The sequence below is a fragment of the Pterocles gutturalis genome, unplaced genomic scaffold (assembly GCF_000699245.1).
Source record: "Pterocles gutturalis isolate BGI_N339 unplaced genomic scaffold, ASM69924v1 scaffold47702, whole genome shotgun sequence".
Taxonomy (NCBI): domain Eukaryota; kingdom Metazoa; phylum Chordata; class Aves; order Pterocliformes; family Pteroclidae; genus Pterocles; species Pterocles gutturalis.
In genome coordinates, this window is record NW_010109502.1 from 6271 (window position 1) to 23172 (window position 16902).

Below are 16902 nucleotides of genomic sequence, written 5' to 3' on the forward strand. Positions count from 1 at the left end.
TGCCTGCTATTTATTTCTCTGTGATCTAGTTGTAAAACAGAGTAGTTCTTTCTCAAAGTATATTTTTTTTCCTGAAGAACTGAACTTGCTCAAAGTTGTAGAAAAGGAGCTTACATATGCTTTGATTATGAGCGAGTGGATTGTGGGTAGTAAACTAATTATATGGAGAATAGTGTTTGTTGTATTAAGTACCTGGTACTGTGGTATGTATGAAGCAAACCTATGTCTGTGGCTTAGTGTGGAGTTGCTTGGAAATTTGGTTACGTTACAACTGCGCCATTTGTTAGACAGAAAGACTCAAAACAATTATTAGATTGAAAATTTGGCTTTCAAGATGAGCCACTTCACTATCTTTAATGTTTAACTAATGAATAGATTGATTTCTAACTTATCTCAAAATTTAGACCTTGTTCTGAACATAGAAGTTGTAAATTAGGAGCGATTTCCTTTTCTTTCCCACACAGAAAAGAGATGTAATCCACACCATAAAAACTAATCATAGGATGACCTTGAGTACAGAGTCACTACCTACCATATCATAGTCATGTTAACTAATTTGTTTCTCATTCTATTTAATGTTAGGAATTTACATGTCATCAATCTCCTGCTTCCTGTTGGGCTGAAAAAGCCGGGGGACTGCCAGCTTCGTATAGCAGTCAAAGCAAACCTGTCGACAGCTGAAATCAGGAAGCACAAAAGTGTTTTAAAAGGTGTTTGAAGAGGCAATGTGCTTTTGAGTCTCAGGAGCTCAGTCTTGGCTAAACGTGAGGGGAGGAGATTACTTTGTTAGCTTTCCCTGGCAGTGAGGCTGATGATAATTGTGCAGGACAATCCATTCCTGTTCTTTCATCGGAGCAGATTTTAATACTTTGTTTAATGTTGGTCCTTCTTCTTTTTCATGAAAGTTTATACTTCTTCTCTCTCTGTCTTTCAGCTGTACAGCTCCATGGACTTTGGAAGGAAATGGCATCTCATGCAGGAGCGGATCACTCCAAACAGGTTTTACTGGTGAGTTGTACCCTCAGGCTTTGCTTGGCTTGGGCAGGTCATGGAGGGGAGAAGGGCATCTAACTTGAAGAGACTGGTTGCTTTACCTGAACATTAAGTGTACTCTTGCTTTTGGTCATCATCAATGTTACATACTCAGTCCACAGTAGGTATCTTTCAGTGCTGTAGTCTCCATGTTTGTACCCTTTTCTTGTCTGATAACAGTGCTGTCTTGTACAAGTGTGTACAAGTCTCTTGATAATTGCAAAACTCCTGCTTCTTTGTTATATATCTACTTCCAGTAACACAGAGAAACTGCCCAGTGCTTCAATTACAAAGCTATGATAATTAGACCTCCTATTTTTCAACCCCTCTGAGAGCTACTTTAGACTACACCACAGTCTTCGTGCAAAGCCAGCCGCTCTGACCAGTCTCCTCATGCAACCATTGGGAGAATGGGTGAATTAGATTCTGCTTTGAATCACTCTCTGAGGAGCCAGTTTCTTTCTGCTAACTGGTGAGAGCCCAGGATCTGCAAACAGTTTGCTAAAAATCTGCTTTGTGACTATCTTCCTTTCCATTTCCCAAGCGTCAGCCTCCAAAATTGGGAGAGTGTCTTAAAAGCAGATGATGAAACAAATTTAGTTCCTATCTCCAGGCTCCTCTGTTTCAGATGCTGCTTTTCCAAACTTCTCTTCACCATGTAAAGGCCCAATAATTGACTCTAGAGAGAAAGAAAAAACTCAGCAATATTCTTCTGTAGTCAAATCTGGGATTTGGGGCTTGAATCAGATTCTTAGCGCTGCATGCCAGATGATGGTGTGTGTGTGAATCTGTAAAGGTGCTCATTTACAGAATCTGTGGAAAGTTAAAAGAAGTGCCTGGTGCTTAAGGCCAAAAAAGACCTTCATGTTAAGGAACCAGAGGCTCTTATTTTAAATGGTTAAAAATAAAAAAGGATTTTGATGACTTAAAAATTGACTCCCAATTGCAAAGCATGATGTATATCTCTTAGAGTCAAATTCTCATAGAAATTCTGGTGCGTCATTAAAGGTACCTGCAATCCAGGCCCTAAATACCTATAGTCTGTATTTGCAATATTTTCACACCTTGTGGTGGAGATAGACACCTCATGGGATTTTCAAATTGTCTAGGTCCTTCTGCAAATCTCTCTAAACAGCTTTAGACTCCCACATGCTAGACGTGGCTCTTTGGCACCAAGTCTGGAGATTTCCCGTAGTTTACCTGTGGATTTTAGACAGTGTAAGATCCTAAATCACACTGACCTGAAAAATGTATCAAAGACCTAGAACCTTGTCTGACCATGTTACTGTTTCACATTTCTGTAGTGAATTAAAAGTGGTTACAGTCTCCTGGTTCTGGTGGCACGCGGTTGATAGATTTCGCTATCCAAAATCCTTTTATTTCACTATTCGTGCTAGGTGCACATGACAAAGGTGAGTGTAGATCCTCTCCAGGTGTATTATTCTGTAGAGTAGAATGCCTGGTCCTATGGGATAGTTGTACCCTACCCTTCAAATAGCACGTTTGAGCTTAGGGGGGAGAGGCTTTCTTGGAGGATAAAGTGCAAGGGCTGAGCTGACTTGGGAACAAAGTGTAATCTCTTTCTAAGGGAGAGGCTGTGGTGTTGTGATTTATTTTCTACTTTTGTATAATAATGGTTGATGGAAGTTGCCTGTTTGTCTCTGTCCATTTGACACCCAAACCTGTATTTTGTTTTACACAATATACCTATTTTTTCATACAGACTTTTGGTTGCATAATAAAGCCTCTTTCCAGTGTCTCTTTCTCTTAGAAAACGTGGAAGTCTTCTGTAGTTAAAACTCATATGGCATAGACCTAGAAATCTTTATTCCACTCAGAAACAGTAGAATCCCATTGACAATAAACTTTCCAAGAGAGTCAATTAGGTTTTTCCCAGAGTGAGAGAGATTTGAACCAATCCATAGTGCAGGGGTCAGAGGTGTTGAAATTTTGGAGCATAATAACTCCCCTTAGCTGTCTGATTTCTTTCTTTTTTCCTTTATTTCTTTTTAAGGCTGCAAACTGTGATGGCTTGATGTGTACAGAAAAAGAAATGTAAGGAGAACACTTCAGCTTCGGGTATTTGGCGATTTATTTTTATTAGGCTATGAAAGATGGAAAAAGTGGGTATAGCTGTAAGTTTCAGAGAGACATGAACCACTACTCTTTAGAGTTCATCAGCCTATCAATACTACATTATGTAACCTCTTAATTAAAACTTCCATGAAAGGTGAAATAATAATGGCAAGGAGATGCCAAAATCAGAGGTAGCTGCTCATTTGTGCTTCTCTGCATTGTTTATTATTAGAGGCTCAGGTGATCATCCTTCATCAAATGGGACTGTCTTCATCTGATTTGAATGCAGCTGGCTTTATCTGGGGCAACCTTTGTCGAATATTTTTGCTTTCAAAGCATGACTTTCATCTCTCAGGCTGCTGTGAATGGGCTTGTGAAGACTAATCATCACGTGGTTTATGGGACCAGTCAGCCTGACAGAGAGAGGTCTTATTTTTCTCTCCAAGACCTTTTCAAGTAATTATAATGTCCCTGAGAGAGCTCAGATATGGAGACTTTAAGGCCAGGAGAAAATTACGGTTGCATCAGAACTCATGAGGCTAGGATGTGAATTTTCACTCAGCAGAGTGAGCAAGACCTCTCTGTTAGTCATGGACACAGAAGTCATTCTGTGCATTTTGCTGTAGCTCTCTCAGGCAGCACTTGTGATGGCTCCCCAGTGGTCACAAACAGTCCTAAGCTTCAGTCCCGATCTGTGGCTTTGTATCCTGGCTCTTGCCTTCAGCTTCCTTAGTCCCAGATGTTGGTGCTAATCGCTGGCTTGTAGTTTTGTGTTCTAATCCCATATGGATAGCATGTGTCCTACAGTTGGTGGGACATCTCTCATCAGTTCCTGTGGCCAGCTCAAAGTCTATGCATGAGCTGAGATTCACCTCTGGGCCACTCATATTTGTAAAAACTAGGATTTGAGAGCTCTACTTCTGTAGTAGTGATTCATTTGTTAGCTACACCACCCACTGATGACAGTGGCAGAGCTTGAACAGAATGTGTTACTTGATGTGAGTATAGGCATTCAAATTTGGCTCCCACATGCCTTGGCCTCAGAGATTTTAATAACTTAGGATTCTGTAAGGCTGGAAATAGGAGCTTACGCTAATGTGATACAGAAATTCCCAGATCACTCATCACTCACAAATCAGTCAGGATAACTGGAACCAGCATGGGTGCAAAGTTTGTTAAAGACCTACTTAATGTTCTTTTCTTTTAAAACACATTTCTGCAGCTCCCTCTGGGCTCTGTTCATTTTTTCTCGCTGTAACTTAGACAACTGTGCTGTCATGTGGAGGGATGTAAAAAATACAGCCCATATTTTGTACTGTAGAAATGTTCAGGAAGTTTCCTCGTCTGTAAAACACATGGTGTGTTCTGAGCTGACTAGGTACTGTCTCTGTTCCTTAAGTTGCTTTGCTGCCTCTGCCTTTTCCTATGGTGGGACAAGACTAAGCAGATGGGTGGGACAGTTTGATTAATGGAGCATTCACCAAGCCTTGTTCAGCACTTTGCTTGACCACCGCTTTTCCATGTCATCTTGGGTGACTGAAGTTGACACTGCTTTGTTACCCACAAAGTAAGACTGGGATAGGAGAGCATTTCTTTTCCTTGTTGGGTGTGGTGGGTGAAGTACTCAGATATTGTGGTACCAGGTGCTACAGCAGTGGATTAAGAGGGTGAAGGGCACTAGAGAGTTAAAAGATGCTTTAGTGACGTATTAAGTCCTTTTATGATCTTATGGCTTAAGTCTTTAAAATGTGGAGTTCCACAAGGTGACCCATGTTTTCTGGCTAATCATCTAAAAGGCTGTGAATATTATCCCCTGCCCACCAGTCTTTGGAGACCCTGTCTAGGTTTGCTGAGCAGACACAGGGATCTCCATCTTTTGCAGAGGACAGAGCTATATTCCTTGGGACACCCACCCCCTTTCTTAGGGTCTCCCCAGCCTGTTCTTTGCTGGGGGACTCATTCACGTTTCCTGCCTCCTGTCATCCCTGGGGAACATGAAGCGGTGGATGTGGGACCATTTTCCATTTTTTTTTGCCTGGCACATCTAGACATTTACCCTTCTCTCTATTTTCTTGAACATGTTCTCTGGGACTTTGGGTGATTCTGCCAAAGCCTGGGAGTAGAAAAGTGGGGAAAACCCATTTATGGGGAAGAGAGGGAGAAATCCACACAGCATTTCTGATGGCTACAGGGATATTTGGAGCACTGAAGTAAGTGCCCAGTATTGAGCCTAGTCAGTAAAAGGCACTGATATACACATTAGTGATGAAAGCTGGGCAGAAAACAGCAGCAAGATGGGAGAGGAGAGATAGCAGGAGGAGGAAAATAGGATGTGCACTAGCCCGGCTTCAAGGAACAGTGCTTGTGTCTACAGACAGGAATAATGTGGTGTGACAAGCAGCTCTCAAATACACTGCTGATTCCTTCACTGAGTCCCCATAGAATTTTATTTTTTCTCTTTCTGTGGTAACCACTCAAGTTTCTGGTTGTTTTGGTATCCATGGATGCCAGCCACAGTAGTTTTGAATGCCAGGGACTAAAAATCAGGAGACAGGAACAGACTATGGTTATACTGGGAGAAGGGAAGAGGCTGTGCATCCCCTTAGGCTATGCTTTGGAGTTACTGCTTTTCTGCCACAGTTGTTTGAGGCATGAGCCAGCAAATTTTGTGTCTTGAGGGCAAGGTTTTCAGTCCTTTTGGTCATGATTTTGGATAGGAACAGTGACCAATTTTAGCCAGTGTATTTCTATTTATTTGCAGCTTGAATTTCATGAAGACTAAGCAGAGTTTGGTTTGGATATCTGAGAGTAATGTAGCAGAAGGTAAGGGATTTAACTCAGTGTTTCAAAAGGTTATGAGCTGGGCTTGGATCTGCAGTTGGGCAGAGGTTTGTGTCTGTTTTCATTTCCTCATCTCTGTGACAGCACTGACATTTCCTAATCCCAGTGCCAGTTTGGGTCCACACAGACTGTTTCAGCAGTTACCTTTAAAGGTTACCTTTACTTGACTAGTTTGCCAGCAGTGAAACAGTCAAATATGTGCCTGTCTCCCCCATAAATCTCACTAATCATTAACTACCAGATGGTGCCATTGCATAGTGCTGGGGAAACATTGCCTGATTTTTTACAGCCAAGTTTAGTGTTAAGAAAACATAGTCTTATAAATGTCAAATTGACTATTAAGTAATCCTGCATTAGAGTTTTTCAGAAGTAAAACCATACTGTACATGGAGCTGTAGATAAAAGGAATAATTCCAGTTTGGCAGCCGTGGGTAACTCAGCCTATAACATAATCGAGGCAGATATATCCAGTAGCTATTCACACAAACTGCACATGAAGAACTGAACAGGGACCTATTACTGAAGGCTCCTGTGGGCTAATGACTCAATTGCCTGTGTTAAGGGACTTGCTTCCCATGCCCTGTGGGTGAGAACACCTGGGAAAGATTTTTCTCCCAGAGCATAATGCTAACATAAATTTGGAATTTGCTCCTTAAGCCACCACGATCATGAACAGTACGAGACCAAGGACAAAATTTTCAAACTCTAGCCTTAAGCTCTGTAATAAGAGTTCAGGACAGATGAGACCTTCTTAAAAGTTCTTGGCATATATTGGAAGATTTCCTTGCAAAATCACATTAGTTAAAGATCACAACACCACGGTGATAAAAAGACCGACTGTATTTTCTTTTTCCCTTGAAAGATGGGCAAGTGGGGAACTGTGATTTTAGGGATTTTCTTTTCATTTTATGTGCCTACAATTAGTGCAGTTGGCACTGTAGATATTTAATGTTTCCAAACACTGGGTCATAGCTGACTAGCTTGTGATTACACTGTAAATTGATGGCAGATATAGAAACAGAACCTGGATATAGAGTTGGATACTTTTTATTGGCTGAAATAGCGTTTATTTTTGTTGAAAAAGTCTCAAGTTAATAAAGATATTTTAGAAATCATGTAAACATTAACAAAATGTTTCTCTCAAAAAAAATTGGACAAAGGAACATCCTGAAGTTATTGACATTTTTTGGATTTTTTAAAAAGTTATTTTAAAATTTGAATAAAATCTCATTTTGCAATATATGAGCTTTTAAGGTTAAAGCAGGGAAAGAAGTCTGAAAAAAAGTGTTTGGACAAAGCCAACACAGAAGAATCTGGACTCCTATTCCTATCTTGATCTTTTGTGATGCAGAGCAGATATTGGTTCCTATTATCCAAGTCAGATGTTCAGCATGCTTATGATGTTCTTTATAACTGTGATCAGTAGCTTACAAGGGTGATCAACAAAGTTTGATAAACCTTTATAAGTTTTATGTTTTGCTTTTGTCCATACGTATGTTTTTTTCCTAAGCTTAATCCTATCCTGTTTTTCAACTGTAGGTTGCCAAGTGTTCTTCCAGGGACATTGTGATAGATTTCGTAGATATCTAAGTGTATAAAATCCTCAGTGACCCCAGGAAATCCTTCACTTTCTGTCTCTGGGAAACCCTGCAGGACTGTTTTAGAGAGACCGCGTAGACCCCACCTGTTCTGTTTGTTCACGTGGTTAGTGTAATGTTGAGACTACCATTCCCATTTTTGAGCACAGGCCATGTTTTTTTTAAAAACTAATTTGTGAGAGATTGACACAAATAGTTGGATCTGGGAAAGCATCTTTGTAGAAGGTGGCAAAAACCCCTAGTACACTACTGGAGAGGTATTAGAGAATATTTTCTGGTTTACCTGGGACTAAAAGCAAAGATTTTGGGGGTTCTGGTGTATATTTACACTTTATGCTGACTAATGGCTTCATAATAAAAAGGAAAGACTCTTTACTATGAATTTAAGCTCTGAATAATATCTGATGAATTGGAAGAACTCCTAAAGGATGCTCATTCCTTGACTTTGCTGTTGTGTGGTGCTCTTCTCCTTACAGCCTGATTTCCTGGGAAAATAAGTGTTTGACTTTTTTAGAGAGTCCTGTGGATGCCATGCTGTCAGGCTCCCTGGGCTCAAAGCTCTTTCAGCAAGAAAAAAAGAAAAGCATATTGGCTACAAGGATTGTGTGTGATCACGAAGGGAAATAATTTAAAATACTTTAAATTCTCCTTTAAACCCCATTAGCTACATAATAAATGAACAACTAGAAAAGAGCCACATGATAGCAAACTCACAATTCATGTAACACCTCTGTTTGCTAGAACACCCAGAATGAATTGTTTCAGTGGGTGATGGATACCATCTGGCAGGGCAATTTTGAATTAAGTTGCCTTTGTGGAACTTTTCTTTCTAACGTCCTTTTCTTGAGAAACAAAGCATATCTTGCAGAAGGAGAACTTACCCCTTCTCCACTAACGTAACTGTGGATGTCCTCACATAAACACTATCTGGCTTTTAGAATTTGTGATTTGTTGTTTTAGTACGATTTGTGTTGTTAGCCATATTTATGACTTTAATGTACTATGGCTGGCAGTGTTTTGTTTTGGTTTTTTTTAAAGACTGGAAAGTAAGGGCTGAAATATTTTTGTTCATTGGCTTTAAATTGAATGCTTACCACTAAATGTCACATATTGTACTGCAGCTAGAGCTTTCAGCCATCCACAAGCCTTTTGCTTTTGTCTCTCATCTACCAGGTTTCTTTATGTCCCAGGGGCAAGCCTCTTATTTCCCTCCTTGCTAATCTTGGATCACTTTGTAATCCCCCTTGCTCTCTTGTGACTACGTGTCTGAGACGGGAACAAACCAGATAAACCACTAGTAAGAAAGATCTAAGAAGGGATTTGTTGAATATTTTCCCTCAATTAAGATTGATCCTTGTACTGGATCCCAATGCTACGTCTGTCTGGACAGTGCATGGTGGACGATCTGGTTCCTTCCCATGCAACAGGAATAAGATGTCTGAACTTCATCACTGTGTTTCACAGGCCAATGTGGGAAACTTAAATGCTGTATGGAGACTTGTGCAGCCTGCTTGGGCTGACTTCATTCTGTCCCTCCCTGATACACATGAACTCAAACACAAATTAATTTCAGTCTGTCAGTTACAGTCCCAGAGTAATTCTTCGTGATATTTTGTAGGAAGCAGTGATGAAAGCCAGTCTTCTAATTAGTATATTGAATAATGCATCTCCGTGAGGCATATGAGGATCTCCCATACTGTCATAGTTTGGCAAACCTAATAAAAAGCTTGGCTGCTGGGTTGACAGTTGTATCATATTTTGTGCTCTCTGGCTAGCAAGGAATACTCTCCTGCTTTTTTTGTGTGGGATTTGGCTTAGGTTTTGGCTTTTTTCTATACCACACTAATCTCTGTTTCTGGGCAAATTTTCATTGTGGGAGAGAACCCCTCTTGCTTTCAGATGACTCTCAGAGAAATCTTTGGGAGTTGTTTTAAAAATCACCACTGTTCTGAGAAGTTGAGGAATAACCTTTTCGCATACTCTGATTGTGGACATAAATTTGCGGCCATTTTCTTCAGTAGCAAAGCACCTGCTGACATCAGGGAGCCAAACATCTTTCCTAGACTGAGCCTCCGTGCTGCCCCACACCTCATCCCAGATGGCCTGCTTGAATTTCCAGAAATGCACCTTTGCATGGGTTCTTATAGCTTGTTTCTTTACAGCAGCTGGGAATGGAAACATTCTTGCATTGGAGGAAGTTGCAGTCTAATGGAGAATTTATCCTCAGCAAGTACATCGATACTATCAGGGATCGTTTTTGCTGGAAACTAGATTTTTCAGCCACACCTCAAAGCTCTTCAGGTAGCTTTTCTCAAGAACAATCAAGAAAGACCCAGATAAATTCCAGTTCATTTCCCTGAACTGACTTCTGCCTCTAAACCTTTGGAAGTTTGCCTGCCATTAAGCTGAACAAAACCAGGGTTTTTTTTTGTTTAACAGAAGGAGCTGAACCCGTGCTGTGCAGAAAGAACAGTCTTATCATGGCAAAACAGACAAGATGTTTCTGCATTCATTTAAACGTGAGCCATTTGTGTCACTCAAAAACATCCATTAAAGATAAGGAGGTCCCTCTTTATGCCTTCTGCCTGTTGGAAATTAACAAACTCTCTTAAAACGACAATTCATCAGCAGTTATATGAGGCAGAATTCATTCTCAGCAAGAGAAGAAATTGAAACTCCCATCCTTTCATACCCTGGCATTCCCCTGAGCCTCCTCTGTAGAATGAGATGAGCTTAATTCTGCTATTGTTAAGCACAGTGAGCACGAAGCTACATCACAACGTAAGAAGTGGGAAGGAGTATCTTATTAGCTGCACTACAGGTTCTTTTAAATAATGTTGATTCAGTAACTTGTCTCTTGCTGATCATATACAGAACAAGGACGGGACGCTGGTGAATGAGGCTGTTTTACTTGCATATTTGTAGTGAGCTAATTGGAATAGGAGATAGCAGTGGTTATCATAGCTCTGTAATTATCTCACCAATAATTGTCCTCCACTGGGCAGAAGGCAATAAAAGCAGGATGTAGACACATTTCCGTGTTTAGTGAAATATCAGAAGTTCTGCAGCTGAGTTTAAGAGAGAGAAACATACTGACCTGTGACTGCCAGCAAAGACTGAGGAAATAATAAATAATACCTGTAGTTTTCAGAGCTGATTGCTGTAGATCTGGGTTTTCTTCCATAGGAGAAAATTCTGCTTCCTATTGGAAAAAATGAAGAAAAACAATCCCAAAACCCTGCTAGGTTTTTGGCCAAAGGATGCAGAAAGTTTCTTAGGTTTTGCTCACAATATTTTTGGTTTTCAGGTTTTGATTGAAAATCTTTGAGGGAAGGAGATATGTTCCATTATAATATTGATTTATAATATTGATTTTAGGGGCAATCTGTAATAGTTACTCCCTAAAGCCCTTTCTAGATCTGCTGTAGTTTCTTCTGTAGTTTTTTCTTTTTTTTTCTTTTTTTCTCTTTTATTTTTTTTACAAATCATTAGATTACATTAGATTAGAAAACAGCAGGGTATTACTTTCCAGATGGCCTTGTTTCTTTCCTTTTACTGCTCATCTGTAACAACACAACAGATTAAGAGCCCTATAAAGAGAAACTCTTGATTTACCTACAGCTTGACCATGCATCTTTCCTTCTTGACATGTGGGTAGCACAAACTCCCATTGCAGCATTCTGCCCTGAGCTTTCTTACATGGAAAGGGTAATGCTTTGAGGATGGGGATGCTTTGGGAGTCTGCTGTTGTGAAGAGCTGGGAGTGCGTCTAGTGCTCAGCCTCTTGGGCAGCCTTGTCTCCTTATTGTTGGTGTATCCATCTGACTTGAAGCAACGGAACCCACTAGAGCTCCATGGTTCCTCAGGTCTCTCCTGCTACAGTGTCACTCTTCTACCAATGGAGAGACCTGCAAGTGGCTGTGGCCATTTTATTCATCTCCTCTTTATTCTGTCTGTGGGGATACTTCTGTTCTGAATACAAACCTGTCTTGTCACAAGATGCAGGGTAAACTGCAGACCTTCTGTCACTGTTGCTTTTACCCATCATAGCCATGCAGGCTTGCTGTTTCTGCAGACAGAGCCTGTCTTTGCATACCTGTCTGCTGCCAGAATCCTTTTTGTTTCCTCCTTCTTTGTCTTTTCCTCTTATGAATGTTGGGACAAATGAGCATCTCACTCTCAGTGGCTAATTGAGTGGGATTTCTTTGGGCAAGGAGACACATTGATGCATATATGCTTGCTGGTCCAGAACAGAGTAGTTCATTCTCATCTGTCTTCTCATTCCCCTTTTCTTTCCTCTCTCTCTTCCTTTCCTGGAGGATAGTTAAAAGTCAAAGAATGAAATAAGCCATTTGTTTTCTTTGGGTTAGCATCTGAAATGAGGAGAAATAACTGTCACAAAAGGTTTTTGACAGAAATTTAGTTTTTCACATTACCTTTTTCCAAAATGCATAAACTGAACTACAAATTTATTTAGAGAATGTTAGATGTTATACCAGGGTGATTCTTCACAATACTCTGCAACAGGGAATGTGGAGACTCATCCTTCCTTAATTAATACAATGTACAATGCCCACAGGCATATGGGGCTCATCGACATATCCTATATATTTTGCCTGTGCCAAGTTTCATACTGGCATCCCCTGTTTGGACAATTTAAGTTTTATTTTTATTAATCTACTGCTGCATTAATTTATTAAAAGATGCTCTCACTCTGAAGCTTTTCAGAGGCACTGTATTCTGCCTAGGACTCTGCTAACAGCTGAATCACTGAGCCTTAGCATTTCAGACATGTCATAATTTCAGTCAGAAAATGTTCATACAAATGAGGGCAACTAAAAACACAATGAACTGAGAATCCTTATTTTGGTGTGAAACATTACTTGAACAGGTCATGTTTAAGATACTTTTGCTAGGAGACAAACTCAAAGGAATGTTATGGGTCTTCTAAACATTCCCTTCCAGGGAGGGAAACAGCAACTCCAGTGAAGTCCTTGGCTGCAGGACTGATGGGCTGAGCTGCGGGCTTCTTTGAGCATGTACTTTGCTTTTCTAAAATCGTCAGAAGTAGGGCTGATTCGTGTTTTCTGAAAAACTAAAGCAATAATCTACAACAATTCCCCATCTACATGATTTTCAAAGGACAGTAGCCAAGCACTGGGCAAACATAAATTAACTGGGCTTCATAATGTAGTAGGCACTAAACTAATTTTAAACCAACTGCAGGTAAAGAGATGAAAATCACTCAATAAGTCAGTGATCAGTCTTGGAAGAAAAACAAAACCTCTTTGCTTGAGTTTCACATATCTGTGCAAAGCACAGGTGGCTAGAAAATGTAATTTCCTTGTTTTTTTTGTTTTCTTTTTCCCAAAAAGATGAAAAGAACTACACACCACTCTACCCACCCTTCCACTCTCCACCTCCTGCAAACTGTTCTACTCCAAAATTTTCCATTTGGAACAAAGATTTTTGGTTAAGTAGAAGGATCTATTCCTCTTGAGTGGATTTCCCACCTCCCCAATAACTTGGCTTAGATTTTGATCACCAAAATTACTTCTGTACACAATAATTTCTGCTTTTCGGGTTTGCGCTTCTCCTATTCTTCTGTTCTTTTCCTCTCATATTCCAAAAATAGAGGGATGGTGGGAGAAGAAAAGGATGAGAAAGGAGACAAAGTAAAAAATTACACATTTTTTAGTGTTTCCAAAAGTATACTTTTTTCTTGTTTTCTCGAAGGACTTGAGATCTAGAATATTTAAAAAAAAAAAGTGTCCTGCAAAAAGTATCCCTTCCTTCAGAAGGCAAAACAAAATCAAACCCTTTTGTTGGAATACATTTCAAACTTATCCACCATAAAGTTTGCAGACCTTCAATCCCAGGTAAATCCCCTCTTTCCTCTCTAGAAATGTCTTCCTCAAAGCATCCCTGTCTGTTTGTGTGGGACAGAGAGCTGGTGGTATATCACAGAATCATAGAATCATAGAATGGCCTGGCTTGAAAAGGACCTTAAAGATCATCTAGTTTCAACCCCCCTGCTGTGGCGCAGGGTTGACAACCACTAGAGCAGGCTGCCCAGGGCCCCATCCAGCCTGGCCTTGAATGCCCCCAGGGATGGGGCATCCACAGCTTGTCTGGGCAACCTGTCATCAACACCTGTCATATCATCCACTGAAGCTTTGAGATGTCTTCAAGACAATAACATCTTAATTTGATGAGCTGATACTTCGTTACTTCCACCATATCCTGATGCTGCTGCTCCTAGGACTTGGTAAAAAAAGGCTTGTTATTCAGTTAGGATAAGCCCCCAAGGCTTCTATTATATAGCCCAGATGGGCTGTACGCTGATGAGTCAGGAGCAGCAGGCTGCATGGGAGTAGCTTATTTAGTTCCTAAGTAAGCAGCAGGACTGTGACTGCACCTGGGAGCACACCCGCTACGAGTGGTGGCTTGACATAGCGGATCTGCTCCCTGCATGAGCCTCAGTCCCCAGAAGCAGTTATTTTAGGCACCACCAGGAAATTAAGATGCCACCTCCAGCACATGCCCTGCCTGTGCTGCTGCCCCTTTGAAACCTTATCAGGGCTGTAAGGTTCTTCACCCTTCTGCCCAGACACTTTTTTTGAGTTTATTTCACAAAAAATCGGTTATGCTTGTTGGGATTTATGGTATAGGTTGGGGAAGAAATGCTAGAGGACTTCAAAGGACTAAAACATATTAACTAGGTGGGAACTAGACTCAGAGTTACTTGTATCTTCTTAGTTTTTGGTATTAGTGTACAAGGAAAAGAAAAAACAGGAATCAACAGCAGCTTTGTTTTCTTGATAAATATCCCTTAAAGGTATTCTCAGCTTCTGTGACATTTCTTTCCAATTACTCTTAATTTCTGTGATAAGGAAGAGCTACATTCTTTCATGTACAGGGAAGAGGAAAAAATGTTTCTGTGTGCAGCAGAGCCTGCTCTCTGGTGTGGATTCTCTAGTGAACCATGACATGGTTGAGCCTAGACATCAGCTTTTCCCTCGAGGAAAGATTGATTTGGACCTCTTTCCTCTTACTGGCCTGCTGTATCCATGAAACAACTGTGTGTAGCAGCTTTGTAGTTCTGGGTCCTGTAATTGACTGAATATACAAGTAATTGGTTTAGACATTCAACAGGTAGTGGGGATGAGATGCAGGTAGGCAGACACATATAGAAACACATGCAGAGGCTGTGAGCACTGAAGTTTTGTTTCCTTTGAGATACTAGTCAGAATACCTTCTTAAAATTCATTGGGACCTTTTAAAAAGGATTGGCTCTGCTGAAAAGAAATTAGCTGAGAATAAACACTTGGCGATTTTTTTGCCTTATCTTGCAAGCAAAGTCTCACAACAATTACTTCTGCTGATGTCCAGAATTGTAGCATCATGGAAATTAGCACTGGAAAAGACACGGAAAGCTCGAGAGACCTGGCTAAGACACTTTCTTACAGTATCTTCCTGCCCAACTTTTTTTCCAAGTTTCATTTGAAACATGCTGTGCAAGGGGATTTTGTCCATAACTCTTCAGAGACCTCATCACATCCTACCGCATCCAGCAGCATCTTCCCCTGTTCAGCCACAGAGAATCATACTGTATTTATGTGTTTAATAAACACATTCTTTCCAGCAACAGTTCAATGTTTATATCTGTTCTTAACTAGGAGAGTTTATGGGATGTTGTCAGCCTGGGAGGTATGCAGCTTGTGTGCTTGTTGGCTGTTACATGTGCAGAGTTAATGCCTGGTGGATCTATTTTTAGGTCTGACTGCAATAAATAACAGATTAATACAGAGAATCCCTCTGACCATCTCAAGATAACTGCAGTTATTGATAGCTAGGCAAACGTGGTGCCATATCAGATGGAGAAGGTAGCCTGTTGGCTGTTGGAAAAGGTTTGTATAATTTAGCATTGTGCTATGTGAAAAGATCCAGATCAGTTGAGCAGGAATTACATCGATCAATTTCTGCTCCCATCTGCCCATATAGACACCACCCTTTTGTTGCTTGGATGGGTTAGTCTCAGGCACTGCTTGCCTGGTACCACACAGAAGTGTTTATTCACTTCTAGGGCAGGATACATTTAAAATTGCAGCAGACTAATTGGCAACATCCACTAATTTGACTGCAGTTGCCTGCAGCAAGAGGATGTGTTTTTCACCCTTTACGTGTTATTGCACAATAAATGTGCCTTGTTCCTTCCCATTTCTAGCCCTTATCTACTGCACAACATCCTGCAAAGTAGTCTCCATCTGTTTTCCCTGTCTCTTTACATGAGCAGTGACAGTTGCCTTCAGTTTGACATCCCAACCTGCAAAAATGAGTTTCCAAGTCAGCATCTTGGGAAAGTCTCAATCCATTGTAAAAGTTTTCATTTTGTTTTCAAAGCCAGAGCTGGTGAATGCCAACCTGAATGGTTGTAAACCAGGTACATACCTGGCAAAAAGCTTAATCCAGCATATTCCAGACCAAATTTGAAAAGCTGATCTCTGTAACTTGACTTTTTTACCTTGTAATCCTTGAGACAAGTGTTGCTGTGATATGTCCGGTGATACCCACCTCCACCCCCCAAGCTAATGGGTCCAGGAGATGGAGGAATAGAGCATCTCTTATTGCTATGGATGGTTCAGGGAGCAAGGATCAACAGCAGGCAGTCTGAATTGCTCAGCTTTCTTGATCTAAAATGCTGGAGTACCTGAATCTCAGTGCTGCCCTTCATTGTTAAATGCATGATGTCTGGAAAATGGGTAGAAAAAATGGTTTGTTCTGTGGAAAGGTAGTAGAGTTGGTAGAAGCAGTGAGCTGAGGTGTGCAGTAGGCAGGTAACCCAGAGAGTCTGCGTATTTCCTTTTCCTCTTTCTTTGCATATGCTAGCATTTTTCATTTTGAACTATATAATGTCTTATACAGAATAATTTCAGGAATAGCTACTTACAGTGCAGAATACTGTGTTTTTCTTGCCCTTCTAACTTGCTCTCCCTCCCAGTGACAGATGAAATATTAACAGAATGGCCTAGTAAATGTGCATCCATGCACAACAAAAAAACCTCGAGATAGAGATAAGGATCTTGCCAGGGTCTATCTGTTCTTCAGCTTTCAAGAACACACAATCCTCTTCTGAAAATAAAGGAGAAAAGACCTTGTGAAAACCAAGAGCTACCATGAGAACACAAAAGGAAAAGCAGCAGCAGAAGCTAGAGAAAAGGTAGCCATTGCTTCCCTCCTAATGGAATTCAGAGGTAGTCGGAATTCTTAATTGGCCAACAATCCTGTGCCAGCTGCAATACTGGCTGCAGGCTCCACATTTCAAAAACTGCCTTTGCAGCAGTTGGGGAATGTG

At 40.7% G+C, this 16902-nt stretch overlaps 1 protein-coding gene across 1 annotated transcript in view; it reads left to right on the forward strand.

Moving 5' to 3' along the window:
• Positions 1-934: 934 nt before the first annotated feature.
• The window catches only part of LOC104461407 (VPS10 domain-containing receptor SorCS3-like), a gene marked incomplete at both ends in the record, with an annotated part of 76668 nt that continues 60700 nt past the window's right edge, over positions 935-16902 (forward strand). Inside the window, one exon of the mRNA XM_010072998.1 lies at positions 935-1008. Coding sequence (XP_010071300.1) covers positions 935-1008 — 74 coding nt within the window. The remainder of the gene's footprint in view (positions 1009-16902) is intronic.